Consider the following 25,801-nt stretch of genomic DNA (forward strand, 5'->3'; position numbering starts at 1 on the left):
TCTGAGATATTTGTAAGTACTATTGGCAAATGAGATTAGGTAACCTCACTTCTGTACTGGCATTTATATTTTACATGGTAAGAGTTCCAGTTTCAGAAAGAAGCTTATCTGTTGTGTTGGGTGTGGCACCAAATTTATTTAGTAACAGAAAATTCTGCTGAAAATCTTTATGCTGAAAAGTTAAGTTCTCAGAACACAAGGAACTAAAACATTTGAGTGTCTATCACAAACTGGTAGGGGGCTTCCCAGGTGGTGCTAGTGGTTAAGAACTCACCTGCTAATGCAGGAGATTTAGGAGACCTGGGTTCAATCCCTGGGTGGGGAAGATCCCCTGGAGGAGGAAATGGAAACCCACTCCAGTATTCTTGCCTGGAGAATCCAGTGGACAGAGGAACCTGGAGGGCTACAGTCCATAGTTTTGCAAAGAGTCCGACATTACTGAAGCGACTTAGCATGCACATACTGATAACATGATTTTGCTTACAGCTATTTAACAACTTAACATATTTAACTACTCTTCCATCGAAGTAAATGTTTCCTTTGAAAAATATCTTGTATCTCACAGGGCAAATCCTACCCCTTCAGGGGCTCATTCCCTTCTGTGTGGAATCCTATCGCCTACCTAGATCATAACAACCTCTGGAGGACGATGGATGACATGGGACGAGAGGTAAAACTTCCACAAACTTGTTTGATGACATTTGTATTCTTCATGATAAGTTTAGTCCTTGAAAGAAGGTGAAACATGTTACCAATGCCTAGCACATTGTGTAGCACAGTGACTCACAGTAAAGATTTGTGAGATGAATGAATGAACTTGTTTCTAACCCTTGAAAGAATGAGATGTCCAACAGGCTCCTATTTGCATACTACCAATGGTTGGGGGGAGATTTTATATCATTCAACCTTCCTGTGATAATGTTTCTAATTTAGAATATCTTCAGAAATGGCAAATAAGATTTCTGGATCTTTGAGTCATCACCATGCCCAAACCTGCATCTCCTAAGTAAACACAGACAGAGTAAACACACCTGAAGGTCCAGTTTAAACATGATTTGGTGCAACTGACTGATCTTTATTAAGGCATTGAATTTCTATATTGTTCTCTCTAAATTAGTAACTTAGTAGTTATTTGGAAACTGCCTGATTACAGCATTGTCTCCATTTAAAGTAGAGGAAAGGTTAGCATAAATTAAATATGGATTGAGTGAATAGGAATAGGAAATGGATTGTGCAATAAAAACCACTATTGAAGGAATTTGGAATTTTGTTTAAGTTAGAGTTTTTAATACTATTGAAACGGTTATTTAAAATGGAAAATTGCATTTGTTTTTTCCCCTCTGAATCATCACCTGAATGTAGATTCCCAGTGATGCCCCGTGGAAGGCACCCCTTGCAGAACAGTGGGACCTGATGACAATGAAGGAGTTGCTAGACAAGATCTGCTGGACAGAGTAAGACTTGCCATGAGGCCCAAGCATTGACTGTGACCCACTTTCAGATGTATTTGGCAATTCCATTCAGCAGCTCTGAGATAAAGAGCTGTTTTGTGTCTAAAACCACAGTTGGTCAAGGGGAGGGCTGAAAAATATTGGGATCATGTCCTAAAGGTGTCTATACATCAAACCTACTTCTTTGAAATAGTTTTGCATCACAGAGGTGATATTGCCCCATGAAGTCCTCAGGACAGTCTAGAATGCACCATCTTTTTTATTTAGAACAGCTTAAAGGGAGACTTCCCTGGAGGTTCGGTAGTTAGGACTCTGTGCTTCCAGTGCAGGGGGCACAGTTTTAACCCCTGGTGGGGGAAATTAAGATCCTGCATGGCATGGCCAAAATAAATAAATAAATAAAAAATAAATATGTTATGTGTTTTTTTTAAAAAGGAATAGTTTAAAGATCTCATTTATCAAGCTGTTGAAGTAAAGATAGTTTTGTACTCCTTGCTAAAGGTCAGATATGGAGATAGTGTATCAGGATATACATTTCAAACACCTATGGAATGGGGTGCAACTCTTTAAAGCTTTGAAGAGGAACTTCTAGAGAAGTCTCTGGATCATTCACAAGTATCCAGGAAACATGGATGACTGAACTGACTACTCCCCATTAAGGAGATATAGGTAGCATTGAAAGAAAGTGCACATGAGTCAAGTATTAAATTGCAGTTGGCAGAGTTGTGGAAGCTGTATAGACAGACAAGATGGAGAGGCCTCATTGATCTTGGACATCAGGGAAAAGGGAAGGGATTAAATCTCAAGCATGTGGTGAATTTGTGGTAAGCAAAGTAAGAAAATGGAATTGCAATGAGGGTATTTGCCCATGCTAAACAACATTAGTTGGGAATATGACTCTGCGGTTGATAGCTTCATCCTCTAGGCATTGGGGAGGGAAGTTGGAGCTCTGGCAACTAAACGTGAAAAAAAAGATTTTAGGGATATCTGAATCTGAGATATGGAAATAATCAAAAGACATAAAATGTACATACTTTTTCATATGTAAATTCAACTTTAAAAATTTAGCTTAAAGAAGGAGAGAGAAAGGGAGATTCAAAGCATTATTATTATTCTTTTGGTCACATGGCTTGCAGGATCTTAGTTCCCTGAACAGGAATCAAACCCAGGCCCTTGACAGTAGAAGCACAGAGTCCTCACCACTGGATCACCAGGGAATTTCCTCAAAGCATTATTTTTAAAAGGAAAATCTAAAGGTCCTGTAATTGAAGATTGGTTAAATCAATTATGCTTTGTCTGAAAATTGGAATACCCTAAAATCTTTAAAAATTTTGTTGTAGAAGACTATTTAATGGCTTGAAAAAATTGTATTATTAAACAAATAGAAAAGCAGGCTATAACCAAGTATGTACAGTGTGATCTCATTTCTAAAAAGAAAACAGTATATGCATTGCAAGCAATGGACACCCATCAGAACTTTTTTTTAACATATATTACAATGCAAACATTTGTCCAAGTAATTAAAATTCTTCATCAAATACCATATTTCATGGTTGCAGGCTATTCCATGAAAAGTGAATATCATAATGTGTTTATCTATTATCATTAGACATTTTAGTTACTTCCAGTTTTTATTCATTGCCATTATTATTATATAATAGTTTGTGATGAAAATGTACTACTCTTATGTCTTCAGCCTTTGAAAGCAACCAATTTTGAAAGAGTAAAACCCTTTTATTGTCATGAAATTATGCCTATTATTAATTACATCATTTTAACACATGTGATTTACCACATTTTTTGAGAATGTAGCTTGTGATGCAAAGTATTTTTTGTAATAAAATTGCAGTATTAAGTTTGAATTTTTATACATGAGATTTTCAAAATATAATGAGTATTTATTACCTGCATATATTTTATAACTCGTTATAAAAAGCTTTTAATAAATTCATGAACTCTCCAGAGAGCCTTAAAGCTCACTGAAGATAAGACTAATTATATTTCTTTGGTCTCATAGAGATCTGAGTTTTTCTGTCATAGTCCTTGGCCTTGTCCTCCTGTTAGTGAATATTTAAGGTTGTTGGCTGACAAAATACTGCATTCTGAGATGCTAGGACTATATGAACACAAGCTAATTTTTAAATTTTTCCTAAGCAAGATAACTACGATATCATTTCCTAGTTTCAAAGGAAGTAACCCTTGGGAGTTCTCTGGTGGTCCAGTGGCTAAGACTCTGCTCTCCCAATGCAGGGGGCCCAGGTTTGATACCTGGTCAGAGAACTAGATCCCACATGCTGCAACTAAGACCCGGTGTAGCCAAATAAATATTTTAAAAATAAATAAAATAAAGGGAAGGGGACAATAGAGGGTGAGATGATTGGATGGCATCACTGGCTCAATGGAGATGAGTTTGGGTAAACTCTGGGAGTTGATGATGGACAGGGAGGCCTGGCTTGCTGCAGTCCATGGGGTCACAAAGAGTCAGACATGACTGAGTGACTGAACTGAACTGAACTGAACTGAACTAAATCCTCACCATATCCAACCTACTGTGATTCAAACTAAAGTACAATCATACATTCAAAGATTAATGTTGATCATTCTGTCTGTTATTATCATTTTATAATATGCTTTAAGAAACACATCAAATTTATGATATAGTCACAACTATGTAAATATACTTTTTAAAATCTGTAACTAGAAAAAATGCACCAAAATGAGTCTAGGGATTGTCTTTGGAGGAGGCAGAAATGTGGAAGATACTCATTCTCTCATCTTTTTATTTTTATGAATTTTCCAAATTTTATATAATATATATATATTTTTTTCCATGTAGAAAATATAGTAACACTTACCTTTTAAAAAGTCAACAGGGAAAGGAACACAAAAATATTATTGCACTCGCTTCTTTGACCTTCCATCCCTCAGATATTTTTCTTCTCATTTCTTTTCCCACTGAAGCTCCCAGAGTAAATCAAATAAAGCATTAGATATGGCCTGACCCTCCAGAGAGAATGACTTATACATCTCCCTTGATTTCAAACCAGTTATTTTCTTTCTCACTAAAGTGGCAACAGCAACAATCACAGCACCATTTTTATGTTTGATATTGGTTATCTAGCTAGGGCAATATTAGATTTTAGTTATTTATGACTCCCTTTACCTTATATTGTCCGAATTCACCTATAAATTAAAGAACAAAGGAAAAAAGACGTCAGGAAACAGCAAAGGATATTTTTACTTTGAAGTAATATTTTAAACCATTCTTTGCTTTAGATAGATGACAAAAATTGCCTCTGCAAAGAAAGCATGTGTCAGCAATTTCTGTCCCTTCAATTATCATGAGGAATCTTGCAAAACTAACTTTAAGTCACTTGAACATATATATTACACTATTTTCAGGCTTAATGATGGGGACTATCACAAAAGTGCTGCTGCTGCTGCTGCTAGGTCGCTTCAGTCATGTCCGACTCTGTGTGACCCCATAGACGGCAGCCCACCAGGCCCTGCCGTCCCTGAGATTCTCCAGGCAAGAATACTGGAGTGGGCTGCCATTTCCTTCTCCATACAAAAGTGCTACCAGGTGGTTATGGTTGCAAACATTGTCACAAGTAACTGGTGTGTGTTATGTGATTCTACAAACTTCTAGAGCTAAAGTAAAGAGGTGTCCCTTGGTAAGTATTTGTCCCTTCGAGGTCAGCTGATTAATTATAAAGCATTTTGAGGTATTAAAAGCATGAGGTTTGAATCATGTATGATGTGGTTTACAGTGGTACCATTTAGTGAGCTCCCTGAGACTCAGTTTTGGGGCTTATGAACTGGGGAAAAATAATAACTGTCATTTTTATAGCAAATCAGTAAGACAGTGGGTTTAAAAAAAACCATGGAGTATGAACGAGTTCAATAAGTAAAAGACGGTATTATTTATTCCATGCATTGTCAGCATTACCAGGTTGCAAATTCTACGCCAGATGTAAAACAACATGCAAACTTTATGTCAAAGTCAAAAGTGGGGTTGGTCCTAATTAAAGATATCCCAGGGTACACATTACTCCTGGTCAGTTTTAGGATCTGTTAGATGTAACTGAGTTGTTGGAATTGCATGAGATCTTTCACCTTCTGGTGTGGCTATAGGTAGGACATAACCTCTCATCATTTACCTGCCATCCTCAAGCAAAAGTTCATCTATTTTTTGCCTCCTCCATTCTTTGGGCTAGTCTTCCATTAGGTGGTAAAATAACTGAATAGGTAACTGTGACTAATTCTGTACTTGGTACATCACCTAGCATATCCTTTGAGCATTATCAGTTCAGTTCAGTCACTCAGTCGTGTCTGACTCTTTGAGACCCCATGGACTGCAGCATGCCACTTTTCCCTATCCATCACCAACTCCTGGAGCTTGCTCAAACTCATGTCCATCAAGTCAGTGATGCCATCCAACCATCTCATCCTCTGTTGTCCCCTTCGCCTACTGCCTTCAGTCTTTCCCAGCGGCAGGGTCTTTTCCAATGAGTCAGTTCTTTGCATCAAGTGGCCAAAGTATTGGAGTTTCAGCTTCAGCATCAGTCCTTCCAATGAATATTCAGGACTGATTTCCTTTAGGGTTGACTGGTTTGATCTCCTTGCTTATAGATAATTTAAAAATAATTTTTAGGGAGAGGGAGGTGGGAGGGGGGATCGGGATGGGGAATACGTGTAAATCTATGGTTGATTCATATCAATGTATGACAAAACCCACTGAAATGTTGTGAAGTAATTAGCCTCCAACTAATAAAAAATAAATAAATAAAAAATAAATTAAAAAAAAAGAGGGAAAAAAAATAATTTTTAGGGAGTTCCCCCTAGTGGCCTAGTAGTTAAGGATTCCAGGCTGTGGCACAGCTTCAATCCCTGGTTGGGAAACTGAGATCCCACCAGTTGTTTTGTTGTTTAATTGCTCAGTTGTGTCCAACTCTTTGCTACCCCATGGACTGTATCCCGCCAGGCTCCTCTGCTCAGATTTCCTAGGCAAGAATACTGGAGTGAGTTGCCATTTCCTTCCCCACGGGATCTTCCCCACCCAGGGATCGAACCTGGGTCTCCTGCATCTCCTGCACTGGCAGGTGGATTCTTTACTCCTGAGACATGAGTGAAGCTCTGCAAGTTGTGTGGCATGGCCAAAAAAAAAAAAATAAATAAATAAATAAAATGAAAGTAATGTTGATTTGATATTTCTCATCAATGTGTGTTCATTCAGTCATATAACAAGTAGTCTATTAAGTGCTTACTATGTGCCAGACACTATTTTATTAAAGAGGACACTATGGTGAGCAAAAAAGTTAAGATTCCCGTCTCACTGATGATATTCTAGTGTGGGAGACAGCAATAAAAAATAATAAACCAATAATTAAGATAAGACAGTGAAAAGGATTTAAATGATACTGTGGTAAAATGAAAGAGAATGCCAGTGTGCTGGGAATATAGAAGCTGGTGCTCACTTTCATGAACATGTAAGAGTTCATTTGGGGCTTCCCTGGTGGTCCATGGGCCTGGTTGCTCTGTGGCATGTGGGATCCTCCTCGACCAGGGATCGGACCCATATCCCACATGCCACAGAACAACTAGGCCCATGTGCCACAGCTACTGAGCCTACACAGCCCTAGAGCCCATGCTCCACAACAAGAGAACCCACCACAGTGAGAAACCTGCAAACCAAAACTAGAGAGTAGTCTTTACCTGTTGCAACTAGAGAAAAACCCACATGGCAATGGAGACCTAGCACAGCCGAAGGTAACTATATAATTAACAACTAAACAAAAAATTTAAAATTTAGTTTAAAAAGCTCATCTTTCTGAGGAGATATTAGAATAAGTAGAGAAGGTATGGGATGAAGTAGAAAACACAGAAATGGGTTAGACTACTTAGGGCTTTGAAGGCTGTGGTAAAAAATCTGAATCTTATTCTGATTTTGAAAGGATGCCACTGGAGAGTTTTAAGCAGGGGGATGACGTGACTTTACACTTTAAAAAGAGCATCACAGAGGCAAAGGCAATAAAAAGATTTTGGCTTCAAGCATGGTAAATAGATACTAGATGAGGACAAGTGGAACCTTGTCCAGGAACCAGTCTAGAGGAAATAATTGCGATGACTTTGGCAAGAGATTGGTAGTGATGAAGATGGAGTTATGTGGTGAGAAACAATAGGACTTCTCAATGGATTGGATGGGGGAGGGGAATGATGGAAAGAGAAATTAAAGTTGATTTCTCTAGTGTTGGCCTTAGCAAGTGGATGAATGGTGATGCCTTTTACTGAGACGGGGATGACTGGAAGAGTAGCAAGTGTGTGGAGAGAAATCGTGTGTATTAGTTGCTCAGTCGTATCTGACTCTTTGTGACCCCATGGACTATAGCCTACTGGGCTCCTCTGTCCATGGGATTCTCCAGGCAAGAATACTGGAGTGGGTAGCCATTTCCTTCTCCAGGGGAATCATCCTGACCCAGGGATCGAACCTGGGTCTTCTGCATTGCAGGCAGATTCTTTACTACCTGAGCCACCAGAGTAGCCTGATTCTGAGTTAGGTCTTCTGATGAAGGGAAAAATATATCTCTTATTCCCCAAATCTCTGATGTCATGTTTTATAATATTAGATTCTAGTGACAAATTTCTGCAACTTGCCAAATTGCATTCCACTTAGCCAAGTAAATTTGCTGTTTGAATAATTTCCAGACAATGAAGAAGATGCTCCCCTGCATTTGCCAATGTTGCCCTTATTTCTTCCTGAGCAGATCTTCGAAGCAGCTTGCTATTCTCTTTGTGAACCTTTGCGTCGCTGCAGAGATCCATGAGGTCTCCGCTCTCTGGTTCCTGTGGTATGTGAAGCAGTGTGGGGGCACGACCAGGATCTTCTCAACATCCAATGGAGGGCAGGTACCCATTCATACCCAGACCATTCCAACAGAAAACCACCACTGCCTAATTGAAAGATTCCCATCATCCATCCTTCAGTCATGAACAGATGGAGCTGGAGGCACACTTGTGGCTTTTGGAATTTAAGCATAGCAGCTCAAAGTGACTTTTGAAAGGGGGAGTCTGTTGTTAGGTATCAAATGTGACAACCCAGTGGCCAATAGCATTTAAAAATTGGGCTTTTTAATGTACTTTTGCAATCTTCCATTTGGATATACATCCAATGATAGTTTAATAAGTTTGTAAGAGACCGGCTGATGAACTGGGTACTTCTTAGAAAGCTCAACGGAGAAAATCAGAAATACATTTTCAATTAAAACCACACGCACCATGTGGAATTCATTCATTCACTCATTCTTATTCATTCACTCATGCTTATTTCCTGAACCCCAGCCTTGTATAAGGGGCTGTGCTGGGCACTGTAGGAAATGGATTAGAGTTCTTAGATAATCTGATTGACAGCCACTTTCCTTTTCTCTCCTTACTCTTCCTCCCCCTTCCTTCCTCTCATCTCCCTTCTCCTTCTCCCCCTCTGTTCTCTTTCTCTTTCACCTTTTTCTTCTGAGAACTGTTTGAAATAGTATTTTTAAAATTCAGCTGAACTGAACATGTAGGAGGAGGTGGTCAGTTCAACTGTGTGTACAATCACACAGAACATTTTGAAGTGTTTTCCTGGGCTCGGGACAAGGGGGTGCAGGGAGGTGAAATGACCTCAGTGACCACAGAAACAGCAGGTACCTGACCCAGGGTGAGACAGACAGACTGTAACAGGGAGTAAGCTGGCCTGGGGATGGGTAGGCCAGCAAGGTTCTGAGACTGAGTGACAAGGAGAGGGGAAACAGGCCTAGGCAGGCTCAGGCAAGTGGTTGGCCGAGCCACCCAATCAAAGGATGCAGGTGGGACACAGAGTGGGGGCAGTGGCCAGGCAGGTGGGACTTGGGAGTCAGGCTGAGGATGTCCACCTGAGATTGGAGCCTAGGAGCCCATCAGAACACAGTATGAAATGTGACTGTTAGAAAACCTGTGATTTTGTTGAAAACAGCTTCCCAGGTGGCGCTAGTGGTAAAGAATCCACCTGCAATGCAGGAGACCCAAGTTGGATCCTTGGGTTGGGAAGATCCCCTGGAGGAGGAAATGGCTTCCCACTTCAGTATTCTTGCCTGGAGAATCCCATGGACAGAGGAGCCTGGTGGGCTACAGTCCATAGGGTCACAAAGAGTAGGACATGACTGAGGCGACTGAGGACAGATGCATCCATCATTAGTTAGAAAGCAATGGTGAAGAAAGCAGCCATGAGAGCAACAGGAAGTTAAATAAAATAAAACCTCACACAGTAAAGATGTGTGAGGGAAACTAGCAATTTATATCTATTCTTATATTTCCTACTCACTTCTTGGGTCTTTTTTTTTTCCTTTCCAGGAGAGGAAAATTGTGGGTGGATCTGGTCAAGTGAGTGAGCGGATAATGGACCTCTTGGGGGATCGAGTGAAGCTGGAGAGGCCTGTGATCCACATTGACCAGACAGGAGAAAATGTCCTTGTGGAGACCCTAAACCATGAATTGTACGAGGTAACCAAGAGCCTTAAACCAGGTGGAGGAGACCAGAGTCCCATAGGTAACCAGAGCGTAAATAAAGCTAAGAACATTCCAGACTTCACAGACAATGTCTTTGCCCAAAGTGAAAAAGCTACCTCTATCTGAAAGAAAGGAAAAGGGAACCACAATATTTGGGGCTAAGTCGGAAGATTTATAAAATATATATTATCAATCCTCTGTATTGGGCTCCTGCAGAATTAGAAAACCAAAGAAAGCAATGATTTGATACATATTAAGTGCTTCCTATGTGCCTGGCATTCTTCTTGGAGTTGGAAACGTAGCAGTGAACAAAACAGGTAAAATTGCTTGCTTTCATGTGACTTACGTTCTAGTGAAGGAGAAAAGCTGTAATTAAATATATAGTTAAAACATAGACAATGCCAGATAGTGATGAGTATTGTGGGAAAAACCAAACAGGGAAGGGATGGGGGGGTGGTGCCAGAGGCGGGGTGGGCCACTGGTTACACAGTTTGAAACAAGGTCATCAAGGATGGTCTCACTCAGAAGGTGATGTTTGAGGGCATAACACAAAGAGATGACAGATTGAGCCAGGTGGCTCTCTGGGAAATAATTTTTCAGATAGACTGAACATCAGTGCAAAAGCTCTGAGGTAGGAGCAAGCCTGTCATAATGAAGTAACAGCAAGGTAGTAAAAATGGTGATATTAAGAGGATTGTGGGGAAGAGTAACAGAAGATGAGATCAGAGGTGTGACAGGGGCTCCTCTCATGTATGGCCTTGAAAGTGACTGTGAGGAACTTGGCTTTGACTCCAAGTGTGATGGGAAGTCATTGGAGGTTTTGAACTAAGGAACAATCAGAGCTCATTTTGATTTTAACAGGGCCTTTCTAGCTTCTCTGTTAAGAAGAGATTGAGTCGGGGGACAAAGGTAAAATGAGGGAGAAACATTAAAAAAAGAGCAAAAACAACCCACCAACAATGTTTAATCGCACCATTTTTTTTTTCCAGGCCAAGTATGTGATTAGCGCTGTTCCTCCTGTTCTGGGCATGAAGATTCACTTCAATCCCCCTCTGCCAATGATGAGAAATCAGCTGATCACTCGTGTGCCTTTGGGTTCAGTCATCAAGAGTATAGTTTATTATAAAGAGCCCTTCTGGAGGAATATGGGTGAGTACTTTTCTTTGGTAGAAGGTCCAAAAAACTTGATGCAAAGTTACACATTTGTGCATAACTGTTTTTCTTAGCATGCGAGCATAAAACATTCATCCAGGTTCTAAGGTCAGTTCCATCAAGTAAAGTACATTGGCACAAACTCATGGTATTAACTTTCCTTAGAATATGATTAACTCTTTTTATGATTCAATATGGGCTTCCCAGGTGCTTCTAGTGGTAAAGAACCGGCTTGCCAATGTAAGAGACTCTGGTTCGATCCCTGGGTTGGGAAGATGCCCTGGAGGAGGAAATGGCAACCCACTCCAGTATTCTTGCCTGGAGAATCCACATGGACAGAGGGGCCTGGTGGGCTACAGTCTATGGGGTCTCAAAGAGTCATACACGACTGAGGCAGCTTAGCACAGCACATAATAATTCAATATAATGTTTACTTAATCCTTTCACATAATTTTGTGAAAATAGATTATTAACACTTTCTAATACAGTTTTTTTTTAAAGTATGAGTTTATAGAGCCATTCACAAAGATGGGGATTCTGAAAATTTCCAGGCAATTTCTCGCTTGTGTCAGGATTCTACTGTGTAAAATAGATATTCAATAAGTGTGTTGCTGTGCTGGATAGAACATTACAGAGATGCCCACTAAAATACTAGATTCTACAACGATGGAAATGTTCCAGAGTGGTTCTCTCCAGTATACTTGTCACTTGTGTTGAGAACTGAATACTTGAAATGTAGCTAATGAGACTGAGGACCTGAATTTTTCAATTTTGTTTCACTTTAATTGCTTCAAGGTCAAATATAAGAAGCCACACATGGCTACTTCATTTTAATTGCTTTAAATTTAAAAAATATTATGCAGCCATTAAAAAGAAAGAAATAATGTCATTTGTAGCAGCGTGGATGGACCTAGAGATTATCACACTGACTGAAGTAAGCCAGACAAAGACAAATGCCATATGATATCACTTATATGTGGAATCTAAAAAGAAAAAAATACAAATGAACTTATTTACAAAACAGAAACAGACTCACAGACGTAGAGAACGAATTTATGGTTACCCTGTGGGGAAAGGTTGTGGGGAGGGATAGTTAGGGAGTTTGGGATTGACATGTACATACTGCTCTATTTAAAATGGATGACCAACAAGGTCTTAAATGTATAGCACAGGGAACTTGGCTCAATATTCTATAATAACCTAAATGGGAAAAGAATACAGATATGTGTATATATATTAATGTATTAACTGAGTCACTTTGTTATACCCTTAAAAATACCACAACACTCTTAGTCAACTTTACTCCAATATGAAATTTAAAAGCTTAAAAAAAGAAAAAAATTTCAAATGTAAAAAAGCCATACATGCGTACTGTATTGAACAGCACAATGCTAGAGTCTTCTCACATTTACCCTCATCACAGCTCCTTTTCTTCCAAGAGGAGGCCAGGTAAGAACAGTCAGTACCTGAGACTGAAGACAAAGGGAAGGGTGGACTGAAATGAGGACCTAGATTAGAGAAGATGAGAGGAAGGTTGTGTTGCAGGCAAAGGGGGAAAGTTCCACATTTTTCTCTTAGGACAGTTCTTATTGTATCTACCCCTTTCCACCACATTGCAGCCTCCTAATCCTCCGCCTTTGCAGGACATTATATTTAGGACTGTTACTGGGTTGGTGCATCACTTGAGCAAGTAATCTATGTTTTCCAAAGAACCGGATGTGACCCAACATGGAGAGCTTGTTGGTGCTAAGCTGCTTCCCTCCGTGACCACAGACATTTCTCCACATCTTGGCATTTAAATCTACTTTATTTCAACAAGTGAATAAACAATAATTCCCTGTATGGCTCTATAAAAATGTGTCCAGTATTTATGCTGATAATAGGTATTTCCATTGTTTCCAAGTTTTTGCTATTATATACGATGCTGCAATAAACAGCTTCTTCCATATCGCTGTGAAGATTTGAATAGAAGCATTTCCTTTTGATAAAATTTGTAAGTTTTATCATTAATAAGAGTTCAGAACCATGTAAAATCATTTTGTCAATTATCTTTTTATCCTGTGCTCATTAATTTTTTTCTGCATCTGTTGCAAATATTTTCTTCCAGTGTATAATTTTCAAAAACGTGTTTATGATGGTTTCATCCTACTAGGAAATACATCTACATGGGGCTTTTCTGGACCAACCATTCTTTTTCTCTGATCTTTGTCACTGGGTTCCAAATTTTTTTTGTAGCACTCTATATAAAAGGGGCTTCCCCAGTGGCTCAGCAGTAAAGAATCCGCCCACAGTGCAGGAAATGTAGATTGGATCCCTGGGTCAGGAAGATCCTCTGGAGGAGGGCATGGAGACCCACTCCAGTATTCGTGCCTGGGAAATCCCATGGACAGAGGAGCCTGGTGGGTTACAGTGCATGGGGGTCGCAAAAGAATCGGGTGTAGCTTAGCGACTAAACAAAAAACCACTGAATATATTATTTCTAAAGTATGTCGGAAAAAAAGATATCTTTATTATAAGATATACAAAAGTAGTCAAAACAGTTAAAATTGAAAATAAGAATTTTCTCCCCTACCAGATGTGCAATCTAGGTGTGCACATTCCACTTTAGAGAACATAGATTTCTATTATCTAGTCCTTTGGCAGCACTTGTACTATTGTAATCCCTGTGGCTTTATAATATATATGTTTGATATCTGGTACAAGAGTCTCTCTTTGGCTTCCCAGGTGGTGCTAGTGGTAAAGAACCTGCCGGTCAATGCAGGAGACCTAAGAGACTTGTGTTCGATCCCTGAGTCGGGAAGATGCCCTGGAGGAGGGCATGGCAACCCACTGCAGTATTCTTGCCTGGAGAATCCCATGGACAGAGGAGCCTGGAGGGCTACAGTCCATAGGGTCGCAAAGAGTCACACACCACTGAAGCAGCTTAGTACACATACACATTCTCTCTTCATTATTTTTCCTATAATTTTGTCCTTGGTAAATATCAGTTATTTTTCCAGATGAATGTGATCATCTGCTCAGCAGTCCTTCCACACTCCCACACTAAAAAAAGCTGCTCAAGTGTTATTTTATTCTGAATAGTCCTCTTTGCATGCATGTACTAAGTCATTTCAGTCGTGTCTGAATCTGTGTGACCCTATAGACTGTAGCCCGCCAGGCTCCTCTGTCCATGGGATTCTCCAGGCAACAATACTAGAGTGGTTGCCATGCCCTCCTCCAGGGCATTTTCCTGACCCAGGGTTCAAACCCACATCTCTTATGTCTTCTGTGTTGGCAGGCAGGTTTTTTTTTTTTAAACCACTAGCACCACCTGGGAATAGTCCTCTTTGTCAACACCGTAGGTACGATATCTTCTTTTTTCCCTGAGGATGTTACTTGCCACTTTACTGTGTCCTTTTTTCCTGAGGATTCCTTTTTGTTTGTTAGTTTGTTTCTGCTTTTGTCTGCTTCTTTTGTTAAAGGACTTTGTTAAATGTCTAGATGTCCTTGAATGCCCCCTTTTAAGAGTAAGGCTGGAGCAAGTTAATCAGAAGTCCCCATGCATGGGCAGAACTCCTCAGCTTTCTACCTACAAATGACAGAAATACTACTGTTGTCACCTGATTTGTCCTGGCATGAACAGGACTCTTCTCTCTGCCCTTTGGTCCTTTGTTTCCTCCCAGCGCACCTGGGTGGTGCAGAGGCCAAGCAGCGTCTCTGCCCAGGAAGCAGGGCCTCCACCCCAGCCAGTTCAGCTGACTATGAGACCAGTGTGCCCTTGCTCTTTCCTCTTATCACATCCTATCTTCTTCCTTGTCTTCTTATAACACGGTGATTCCTTACCTATTTCTCTTGTATTCTTAAATCTTCTTAAATTTTCGGACATTTCTTCTCCCTGTAGTTCAGTTTTTCTCAATGTTTTTCCTAACCCCAAAACACCTGCTGCTGCTGCTAAGTCACTTCAGTCATGGCCGACTCTGTGCGACCCCATAGACGGCAGCCCACCAGGCTCCCCCGTCCCTGGGATTCTCCAGGCAAGAACACTGGAGTGGGTTGCCATTTCCTTCTCCAAAACATTAAAGTGAAAAGTGAAAGTGAAGATGCTCAGTCGTGTCTGACCTTTCGCGACCCCATGGACTGCAGCCTACCAGGCTCCTCTATCCATGGGATTTTCCAGGCAAGAGTACTGGAGTGGGGTGCCATTGCCTTCTCCGCCAAAACACCTTAGGGACATGCAAATGCCCCTCAATCCAGTGACCGACTAGGACACTGATTCTCACAGATGCCAAGTGGGGAGGGTCATGAAGGGAGACAGAGAAGCAAATGCAGGTTAAAAGGTCTACAGGTGTGCCTGCTCACACACAAGTTGGGGGCGTTGCATATCCTCCAAGTTCTTTCTCTAGTCTTTATTCCTCATTTTGAAGCCCTCTCATTGGATTTTCTATGCAACCTTTGCTCCGAAGTGTCCCACCATAATTTTGTTCAAACAATCCCAATTTCCTAGTAAATGATGGAGCAGGAAGAGTGGTACACTGTAGTAGGATCTTAGTCTAACATTTAAAATTCTGCCCTGACATTTTCACCATTGCCCTGTTGTATTCTTTTGTTAAAATTACATATCTTTTTTGTTCAGGAGGGGAATCAGATAAACACTTTGTCCAGAATGAGCTGAAATTGTTTCCCAAGTTGTTCTGGAGGTGCTGTGTGAAATGCTTTCTGCCCTGTCTACAGATAATCAAGAATTAGTTAGCATAAGTACATGTGTGCTATGTCACTTCAGTCATATCTGACTCTTTGCGGCCCTTTGGACTATAACCTCCCAGGCTCCTCTGTCCATGGGATTCTCCAGGCAGGAATATTGGAGTGGGTTGCCATACCCTCCTCCAGGGGATCTTCCTGACCCAGGGATCGAACCCTCATCTCTTATGTCTCCTACATTGACAGACGGGTTCTTTACTTCTAGCGCCATCCAAGTGGCCCCTCATAAAATGTGAATGTTCAGTGCCTTCTATTTTACAGGAATAGAATAGCATGTCTTTGACACATCTTTGGTTTTATGTGATTTCTTGTGAAAAAAGAAATGGGGACACATGTGGTAACGGTAAGGGAAAACAAGATTGCATTTAATGGTGGCCTGGATTAATTCATGACATCACATTGCTTCTTTGCAGAGAGGAACTTAGCATTTGAGTTTTTCACCAAATGTTGGCTCCTTCGCTTTTCAAACATCAGTTTGATTTGCCTTCATATATTTAGAGTATAAGGTCTTATTTTCATCCTTTGGGCTTCTCAAATTGAAAACTGTATGCTTCATTGTAACTGCTACAGGTAGTTTGATAGGGTGATGAATGTCTTTTTCCATTTTGTTCTTCTCCAAGATTACTGTGGAAGCATGATTATTGAAGGAGAGGAAGCTCCAGTTGCCTATGCATTGGATGATACTAAACCTGATGGCAGCTATCCTGCCATAATAGGGTAAGGCATGCTTGTGGTGGTGTGATGATCTTCCATATTTATAATATATTCCTATACTATCAATAATTGTGTCCCAAACTTTGTTCAATAATTTTTTACCCAATGTCACTTTTCTCCAAATCTAGCAATAAGAAAGATCTTATTGATTTTTTACAAATAATGTCTTCTGGGAATTCCCTGGTAGTCCACTGGTTAGGACTCCACGCTTTCATTACAGGGGACACAGGTTTGATCTCTGCTCAGGTCCTGCAAGCCACATGGCAAGGCCAAAAAAAATAAAAATAAAAATAATGTCTTTCAAGGAATAAAAATTTAGAAAGGAATTAGAATATCAATAACATTTTAAAATGTGTTATACTAGTTTTCTTCTTCATGTTTAGCACTGGGAGTTGATATATTATGGTAAGCTATCTTTTGTGAAAGTATGATATGAAGATTTGACTTAGGGTGTTCCACTAAGAAGGCTTCTTGTGGAGGCTACATGAGCATCGATGGTACTTAGGTGGGATGCTGAGATTTCCCATAAGAGACAAGCCAAGACCAGCCCAGTCCTCAGTTTGGTAGGGAAGAGCAATGCAGATGCGGATGTCATGGGGATGGAGAGGTGGTGATTACCTGGAGCAGCCAAAACTGAGATGGGTCTTAAGATATGTATGAGTTTATTTCAGAGAGAGCCAAAGGTCAAAAGAGGGAAATAAAAACCAGTTGGTTAGTTGAAGGCAATCATAGGGCTGGAAATGGAGGCAGATTCTAGAAGGCTGGGCACTAGGGAGAAGCATATTGAAGACAGCACCAAAGAACAAGGACTGGATGGAACTGTAACGTCTCAGGCACATCTTAGATAGGCATTTGAGACCCAGAGTGTATTCCTATTGACCGCCAGTCATATATGGGGAGATGGCTTAGTCATGGTAAACCCCTAGGCAAAACTTATGGCCAGTGATCTGTTTTTAGTCCCTTGAATTCCTAAAACTAGAAGGTATCTTTTAATGTCAGGAATGTAACACCTAAATAGTAAAATATGGAACACAAAATAAGATAGTGTGTTGTTTGTTTCTTCTGGTTTACTTTTAACTTGTACACTAGACACATGTGTAGCTATAGAAATGAGGCCAAGATGATAGCATCCATTGATTTCCCCCCATTTTATTGTTTGTATGTTTTAGATTTATCCTTGCCCACAAAGCCAGAAAACTGGCCCGTCTTACCAAGGAGGAAAGGTAAGGAAAAAAGTATCTGTTTTTTCTTCCCTCCCTCTCTGCCTCCCTCCCTTCCTTCCTTTCCCCCTCTCTCCCTTCCTGCACTGCCCCATACCCCTCTCCTTTGTCCCCTCTGTTTCTTCTTTCTACCTACTTTCAACTTCACTTAACTTTTTAACTTAAAGACTGCTTAATGTGTATTCCTAACACGACATATCTGTTATGTTTCATCATGAGGGTCTTGTAGAGAGGCACAATGCTGATAACTGAAGAACCAAGTGTTCAAAATTCAAATTTGTTGAGTTTATCATGCATAAGATACCATGCAAGGAGCTATGGAGAATACAAAAATGGATATAGCCCAGGAGTTGAAAACTTACTGGGGGAGGAGACAACCAGGTAAATAAATAACCCCTTGCAGGGCACTCTGCCATACATCCTGCATGAAGGATGCATAACAATGAAAAAGTATAGTTACAGATGGACTAGATTCCCTGGAGGTGGCAATTTCTTTCAGCAATTTGTATTCACCACTACCAACTATTTATTCCCATACCACCCCTGATAACATGGTGTGCTTCTGGCATGGTGTGCATGCTTAGTCATGTCTGACTCTGCAAGTTCAAAGACTATAGCCCGCCAGGCTCTTCTGTCCATGGGATTTCCCAGGCAAGAATACTGGAGCAGGTTGCCATTTCCTTCTTCAGGGCACATTCCCAACCCGGAGATCAAAGCCATGTCTCCTGTGTCTCCTGCAGTGGCAGGCAAATTCTTTACCACTCTGCCACCTTGGGAGCCTCCCTGATAACATATTTACCAACTAAGAGCCCCTGGAGGGCTTTCCAGGTGGCACTAGTGGTAAAGAACCTGCCTGCCAATGCAGGAGACGCAGGAGACGTGGGTTTGATCCCTGCGTTGGGAAGGTCCCCTGGAGAAGGAAATGGCAACCTACCTCAGTATGCTTTCCTGGGAAATACTATGGACAGAGGAGCCTGGTGGGCTACAGTCCATGGGGTCACAAAGAGTCAGACATGATGAGCGTGCACACACAAGAGCCCATGAATACATTATGGCACATCCTCTCCTGCCTCCATCCTTAGCTTGCTGCTTTATGACTATTGCCACCACTGTGCTTGGCCAGGGCTATGGAGGTCTGATTGGGCCACTTACCTAAAAAATGTCCCCACTAGAATATTAAGATCCAAAAAGGGATGGATTGGGAGTTTGGAATTAGCAGATGCAAACTCTTATACATAGAATGGATAGACAGCAAGGTCCTGCTGAATAGCACAGGGAACTATTTTCAATATCTGGTGATAAACCATAATGGAAAAGAATATGAAAAAAAGAATGTACAAAAATTGCATACAATAAAACATATTATAAACCAATAAGAAAATAGTATTATCTGTAAATATTAATAATTACAGTATTAAGTAAAATAAAATGTTGCAAAACAGTAAAAAAAAAAAAATCCGTGAAAGTAGGAAGTTTTGTCTGGTCGGTTCACTGCTGAATCTCCAGTGCCTGGAACAGATCTTTTCCCAATATGTCTTTTGATCATATTTATGGGTTATTCATTTTATACTATAATAAAGATTTAGCTTTTTATGAAGTTAGGTTGATCTGTTTTTAAAATCATTGCTTCTGAATGGTCTATCATGCATAGAAAAGACTTTTCCGTTTCAAGATCGTTTTAAATTACTCATTTTCAGTGCTTTTTTGTTTTCATCTATTCTGTGTAAATCTTTGATCCTTCTGAAATATATTTTGGTGTAAGAAGTCACATAGGAGTCCAATTTTGCTTCTTTCATGGGTAGCTGTTTGTCCCAGCATCATTTTATTGAATAATCTATCTTTTCTTCATGAGTTTAAAATGCCCGCCTTTATGATTCTAAATTCCCTTATATTTGGTTCTATTTAATTTTCTTTGTTCTGTCTGACTATTCCTCTGCTTCTGCCAGATTAGTCCATTTATGTAAAAAGAAATTAGAAAGAAAAAATGAAAGAGAGAGAGATGGCAGGGTAGAAAGAAGGGAGGAAGGATGGAAGGAAGAAGGGATGGAAGAGAGGGAAGAAGGGAGGAGAAATTAGGAATTTTCTTTTTTAATTTATTTTATTGAAATATAGTTAATTTACAATGTTATGTTAATTTCTTCTGCACAGCAAGGTGACTCAATTATACATATATATACTAGGTAGGCATTTTCATATATTTTTATTTGTAGAAAGAGTTCCTGTATTTAAAATAATGATAATGATAATACTAATAATACTTTTGAAAGTCATTGGCCTAACTCTATATCACCTATAAGATCACATTTAACAATATTATTCTATAAAAATCAGAATGGAAATAAGTCTAATCTTATACCATAATTGACTAATTATAACTTTTGGCTTATATACGATTCCCCCATAAGACTAAATCTCTTAAGAGCTATCATTTATCAAGCATTATTATGTATGTACCAGTTGTTGTGGAGATGATGAGAGACAGGGAAGCCTGGAGTGCCGCATGAAGTCCATGGGGTCAAAAAGAGTCGGACATGACTGAGCAACTGAACAACAATAACCAGTTATTCAACTGGAAACTTTATATGCTTTCTACCCATGGTTCTCAAACTTAATCACCTAGAAGGTTTGTGAAAACACAGATGCTGCCACTGCTGTTTCTGAGTTGGCAGGTCTGGGATGAGATCTGAGAGTCTGCATTTCTGACAAGCTCCCAAATGATGCAGTTGCTACTGGTCCTGGGGCCACACTGTTTTACCGTGATTAGTGAAAAAATCAGACGAGTTTGTGGACAAAACTAAAGGTCAGAGAGCTTAAGTAACCTGCTTAAGACTTCACAGCATAGAAGAGACAGAAGCAGAATTCAAAGTTGTTCTTGCTCCACTTTGCCCATTTCCTCTTAGTGGGATGAGAAGAGAGGAAGGTAGCAGGAATCCTATCTTGGTCCTCCCAGAATCTCCAGTGCTTAGGAAATTGACAACAGGTACACAAGTTTTCCTTCAATGAATGAATAAATTGCCCTGTGCCCCTGGTGATGCAGGCAATGCATCCCTTTCTTTTCATTATAACTTTTTGTGACCTCGTAGATTTCAGATACTGGAACTAAAATAAAGTGCCTTGCTTTGAAAAGTTAAAATCAAATGTCAAGTGGAAGCAAAAGTTCAGAGGCTCAGAATCTTTTTGAATGATGAGAATCATAGACACCTCTTCCACTTTTGCTTCCTTCTTCATTTTCATTTATTTTTTTTCTCCCCTCTTCCCATAGGTTGAAGAAACTCTGCGACCTCTATGCAAAGGTTCTGGGCTCACAAGAAGCTTTGCACGTAAGGCTTCCCAACCCTTCCCTATGGGAGAGAGATCTTGCTTTTCTTTTTCTTTTTTTCTTTCTTTCTTTCTTTTTTTTCCCAACTTTGGCAGCACTGTGCAGCATGTGGGATCTTAGTTCCCTGACCAGGGATTGAACCTGTGCACCCTGCAGTGGAAGCTGGGAATCTTAACCACTGGACCACCAGGGAACCCGAGAGATCTTTCTTTGTTGTGTTGGGCCTAGCAGTGATGGGCTCATGCAAGTCAGGTTCTAGAGTTCATGTTTTCCTTGATCTATTCTTGGTGGGGTGTGCACAACAGGGCTGGTCAACTTATGAGTTGTCCCAGAGGGCATGGGCCCTGGCTAGTGGCAGCTTGAAATGTGAAAGTGAAGTCGTTCAGTCATGTCTGACTCTTTGTGGCCCCATGGACTATAGCCTACCAGGCCACTCCATCCATGGGATTTTCCAGGCAAGAGTACTGGAGTGAGTTGCCATTTCCTTCTCCAAGTGGCAGCTTAGGGACCCTGCAAACTAATGTGTTTTATGTGATGCTACCCTTGTCCCTGAGTTCAGAGCTCTTCCTGGAGCAGGGAAGACATGCTGATTGGCTCAAGGTGAGCCTTGTCAGCTGAGCTTCCTAGACATCTTTGCAGGTAGTTCTCCTCCCCTCCTCATGGCTAAAGACGGGATGATATGGGAGGTAGGGCTGTAGGGGCATTTGGTGATATAGTCAAAGGACCCAATGTGCCCATAACCAGTAGCCATAACCACCACCCCCATCAATATTTAAAACAAGCCGACGTTTCCTTCCATTCACCAGACTGCTGGGTTTTTAATGTTTTGACACGGATTACAGCACCTTTTGCAAGTTATTATTAAATCCAGTTATCCATGAAGCATTTGAAGACAATGGAAAACAATGTACGAGTGAGCGGTTAAAGCATAAGGAAAATCTAATGAAGGGGCTAAGAATGTTTAACTTGTTAAGCCTCTTAAATCTAAATCTCTGCACCACACATCATGACCTAGTTGAACAGCTCCATGGCTTCATCTAATCCCTTGAACATTTATTTTGCTCAACTTTGCAATGCCTGACTTCCTCCTAGTCAAGTTGTGGTTTTTGAATTTGTCATTTTTGTTCATCCTTTTAAAGCAAGAGTTACTTGTTATAGGTGAAACACATGCTCTTGAAGCTTCGAAGAATTCGTCCTCAGCAAATGAACAAGAATGACAAATTGATTGGTTTGGAGAGAAACATAATAATAATGAAGAATGGGTTTTGTTTCATTTTTCATTATCATACACCATTTAACAAGATTAAGTATAAGCATAGCCTCTGGACACAAGGATACTATGAGTGAAGAAGCAAAACCCAAACTATACGCACATTAAAAATTAATCCTGTCACAGCTGCTGAAATTGGCTGGTCTTTCTATTTAAAAAATACAGTTCAAGATATTTCTCCCTGGTAGATACTCAAGTTTTTTTGAAGTTACGTTCTGAGACACCCTCAGGCTGAGGCAGTGCAGAGCTGAGAATCCTCCGACCACCTGTGAGATGGTTGTTTGGGGAACCCCAGTGGGAGGGGAAAACAGTTCTCAAATTCCCCAAAAGCTGATCATTTTTAACAGGGGGACAGTCTCTTTTTCTTAGAAAAATATGGATAATTAATTTTTGATGATAAGAATGAGTTGTTTGTTCTTGGCATAGAGAGTGGCACTTGCTTTGGCATTTGTCCTGGGAGCAGGGAAAGGTGAAACATGAAATCCAAACTTTCTTCTGATTGGCTGACTGGATATAGGCAGAGAAGGATGCTTATGAGGTGGTTATCACACTCAGATGCAGAGAGGGAAGAGGGCTGGGCCAGAGGCATAGGAGCCACTTATACTTCACATAAAGGGCCTTGTGCTTTGTTAACTGTTACAAATAGCTATTCAAAGTCCCATGTGTGACTGCAATTGTTTTAAATGAAACAACTTTTCCAAATCTCTTTTTACAACTAACATTTTTCTCTTAAGACTTGCCATGTTGATTTTATTAATAACTTTTCAAAATAATGCTTAATGATAACACTTACGTTTACTTTTTTTTTAAATAAAACTTGCACTTCACAAAACCTCAGCTAATGTTTTGCCTATTCATGGCAAAAACATATTTTTCAGGCTGATCATTGCCTGCATGTATTGCCATCAATGGGCTTCAGCTGGTAAAGAATCTGCCTGCAATGCAAGAGACTCCAGTTTGATTCCTGGGTCAGGAAGTTCCCCTGGAGAAGGGATAGGCTACCCACTCCAGTATTCTTGGGCTACCCTCATGGCTCAGATGGTAAAGAATCTGCCTGCAATGCAGGAGACCTGTGTTTGATCCCTGGGTTGGGAAGATCCCCTGGAAGAGGGCATGGCAACCTACTCCAGTATTCTTGCCTGGAGAATCCCCATGGGCAAAGGAGCCTGATGGGTTACAGTCCATGGGGTCTCAAACAGTCGGACATGACTGAGCGACTAAACACAGCACAGCACTGCACATTGCCATCAACAGAATTGCCTACATCCCATGAAAACATTAATTTGTCTGTCCTAGCTTCTCTTAACAAAATTGACTTGCACCAAAAACGTGAATCTGGTCATTCTTTTTACTTAACAGTCAGTCTTTCTACTTTTTTTCCTCCTCTTTACTCCATTAAGCATAAATCCTTTTTCAAACTTGTCCTGAAACTATTAGGCACTAAAAGCTTCTTAATACCTAAGACCACTCTAAACATGGAGCTAGACAGTTGCAATTTATGAATGGTACCTGGGACATGAATGAAGCAAGTGTGAAAACTTTCTAAGTCAGAATTTCTTAGAAGTTTATAACCAAGGACATTTACATGTTCAAAGTCATATCTCTAAAAACATTAGAACGATAAGGCTTTATTTTAGACATAGGGCTTCCCTGATAGCTCAATTGGTAAAGAACCTGCCTGCAACGCAGGAGACCCCCGTTCGATTCCTGGGTCAGGAAGAGCCACTGGAGAAGGGATAGGCTACCCACTCCAGTATTCTTGGGCTTCCATTGTGGCTCAGCTGGTAAAGAATCTGCCTGCAATACAGGAGACCTGGATTCGATCCCTGGGTTGGGAAGATCCCCTGGAGTAGGGAATGGTTACCCACTCCAGTATTCTGACCTGGAGAATTCCATGGACTGTATAGTCCATGGGGTCGCAAAGTTTTGGACACAACTGAGTGATACTTTAGATATATGTTGGTTCTCCAGTGAAGCCTACCGTGATGTGTTTGATTTATTCTGGATGAGATCACTTCCTTTGATTCTTCTCTGAGTTTTTGTCACTCTGCCTTGCAGCCGGTGCACTATGAAGAGAAGAACTGGTGTGAGGAGCAGTACTCAGCAGGTTGCTACACTTCTTATTTCCCTCCTGGGATCATGACTCAATATGGAAGGTAGAGTAAAAGTGGGCTCAGTTCTAACTGAAATTCCCTGAACCTGAATCCATAACTCTAAGAAGGTTCATGTAGCTCTTCTCTCTTGTTTCTTGTAAATGCTTGGAAAAAATCCCCAAATCCCCGGGTTCCTTTGTATCTTGTCAATCTCACTACTGAAGTCTTTGCAATGCTACATCATGGTGGCACTTTGGACTCTGAATTCCTCTGAAGGAGCAATCCCAGTCAATAGAACCAAAGAAGATTGCAGCCTAAGATTAGGAATTTAGATAGGGGATTCATGTATATTGTCAGAAGAACTGTCTCTATAGCAAGTGTAGGGCTCAGTGAAACTTCCTCAAATGGCACCACATAAGTGCCAACATGGGTACAGCATTATAAAAACAAATCAAGTTCTAGACTGAGGATAAAGGGACTTGGGTTCCACTCTTGATTCTACCAATAACCAACTTTTCCATCCTGGACAGGCCATTTCTCTCTGAACCTTATTTTCCTTATCAGGTGTATGAGAAAACACAAGGTAGCATACAGTAGACAAGAATCAGTATATTAATGAGAGCATACTTTTAAAAAACATCTTTATTGGGATATAATTCACATACCATTACTTTGCCAACAAAGGTCTGTCTAGTCAAAGCTATGGTTTTTCCAGTAGTCATGTATGGATGTGAGAGTTGGACTATTTTTTTTTTTTTTTTGCTGATAAAGCAAGAGATTTTATTGGGAAAGGGCACCCGGGTGGAGAGCAGGAGGGTAAGGGAACCCAGGAGAACTGCTCTGCTGCGTGGCTCGCAGTCTTGGGTTTTATGGTGATGGGATTTGTTTCCGGGTAGTCTTTGGCCAATCATTCTAATTCAGAGTCTTTCCTGGTGGCACACGCATCAGCCAAGATGGGTGCTAGTGAGAGGGATTCTGGGAAGTGGACAGACACGCAGTGTCTCCTTTTGACCTTTCTGGAACTCTTCCGGTTGATGGTGGCTTATTAGTTCCGTATTCCTTATCAGGATCTCCTGTCATAAAACAACTCATGCAAATGGTTACTATGGTGCCTGGCCAGGGTGGGCGGTTTCAGTCAGTGTGCTTCCCCTAACAACTTCCCCGAGAGACTTCATACTCAAGATGCTTCTTGGGAATTGGGGCAGAGGTCTCTTTCTTCTGTAACTTCTTCCTGCTGTGCCTGGGCGTAGGTCTGCCTAGCAGAGCAGAAGTCTCTCTCTACCTGATCTAAGTTGGGGTGTTCCATATCTGAAACCAGCTTTCAC

At 40.6% G+C, this 25,801-nt stretch overlaps 1 protein-coding gene across 2 annotated transcripts in view; it reads left to right on the plus strand.

The window, feature by feature from the left end:
* MAOB (monoamine oxidase B) overlaps positions 1-25,801 on the plus strand; it is a 113,636-nt gene that overhangs the window by 79,164 nt on the left and 8,671 nt on the right. For both annotated transcript variants that reach the window (XM_061137383.1, XM_061137382.1), the window contains 9 exons: positions 566-670; positions 1,363-1,454; positions 8,216-8,357; positions 9,816-9,965; positions 10,961-11,120; positions 16,481-16,577; positions 17,744-17,797; positions 21,057-21,114; positions 24,442-24,539. In XM_061137383.1, the coding sequence (XP_060993366.1) occupies positions 566-670; positions 1,363-1,454; positions 8,216-8,357; positions 9,816-9,965; positions 10,961-11,120; positions 16,481-16,577; positions 17,744-17,797; positions 21,057-21,114; positions 24,442-24,539 (956 nt within the window). The remainder of the gene's footprint in view (positions 1-565; positions 671-1,362; positions 1,455-8,215; positions 8,358-9,815; positions 9,966-10,960; positions 11,121-16,480; positions 16,578-17,743; positions 17,798-21,056; positions 21,115-24,441; positions 24,540-25,801) is intronic.

This window comes from Dama dama, chromosome X (genome assembly GCF_033118175.1).
Source record: "Dama dama isolate Ldn47 chromosome X, ASM3311817v1, whole genome shotgun sequence".
Classification (NCBI taxonomy): Eukaryota; Metazoa; Chordata; class Mammalia; order Artiodactyla; family Cervidae; genus Dama; species Dama dama.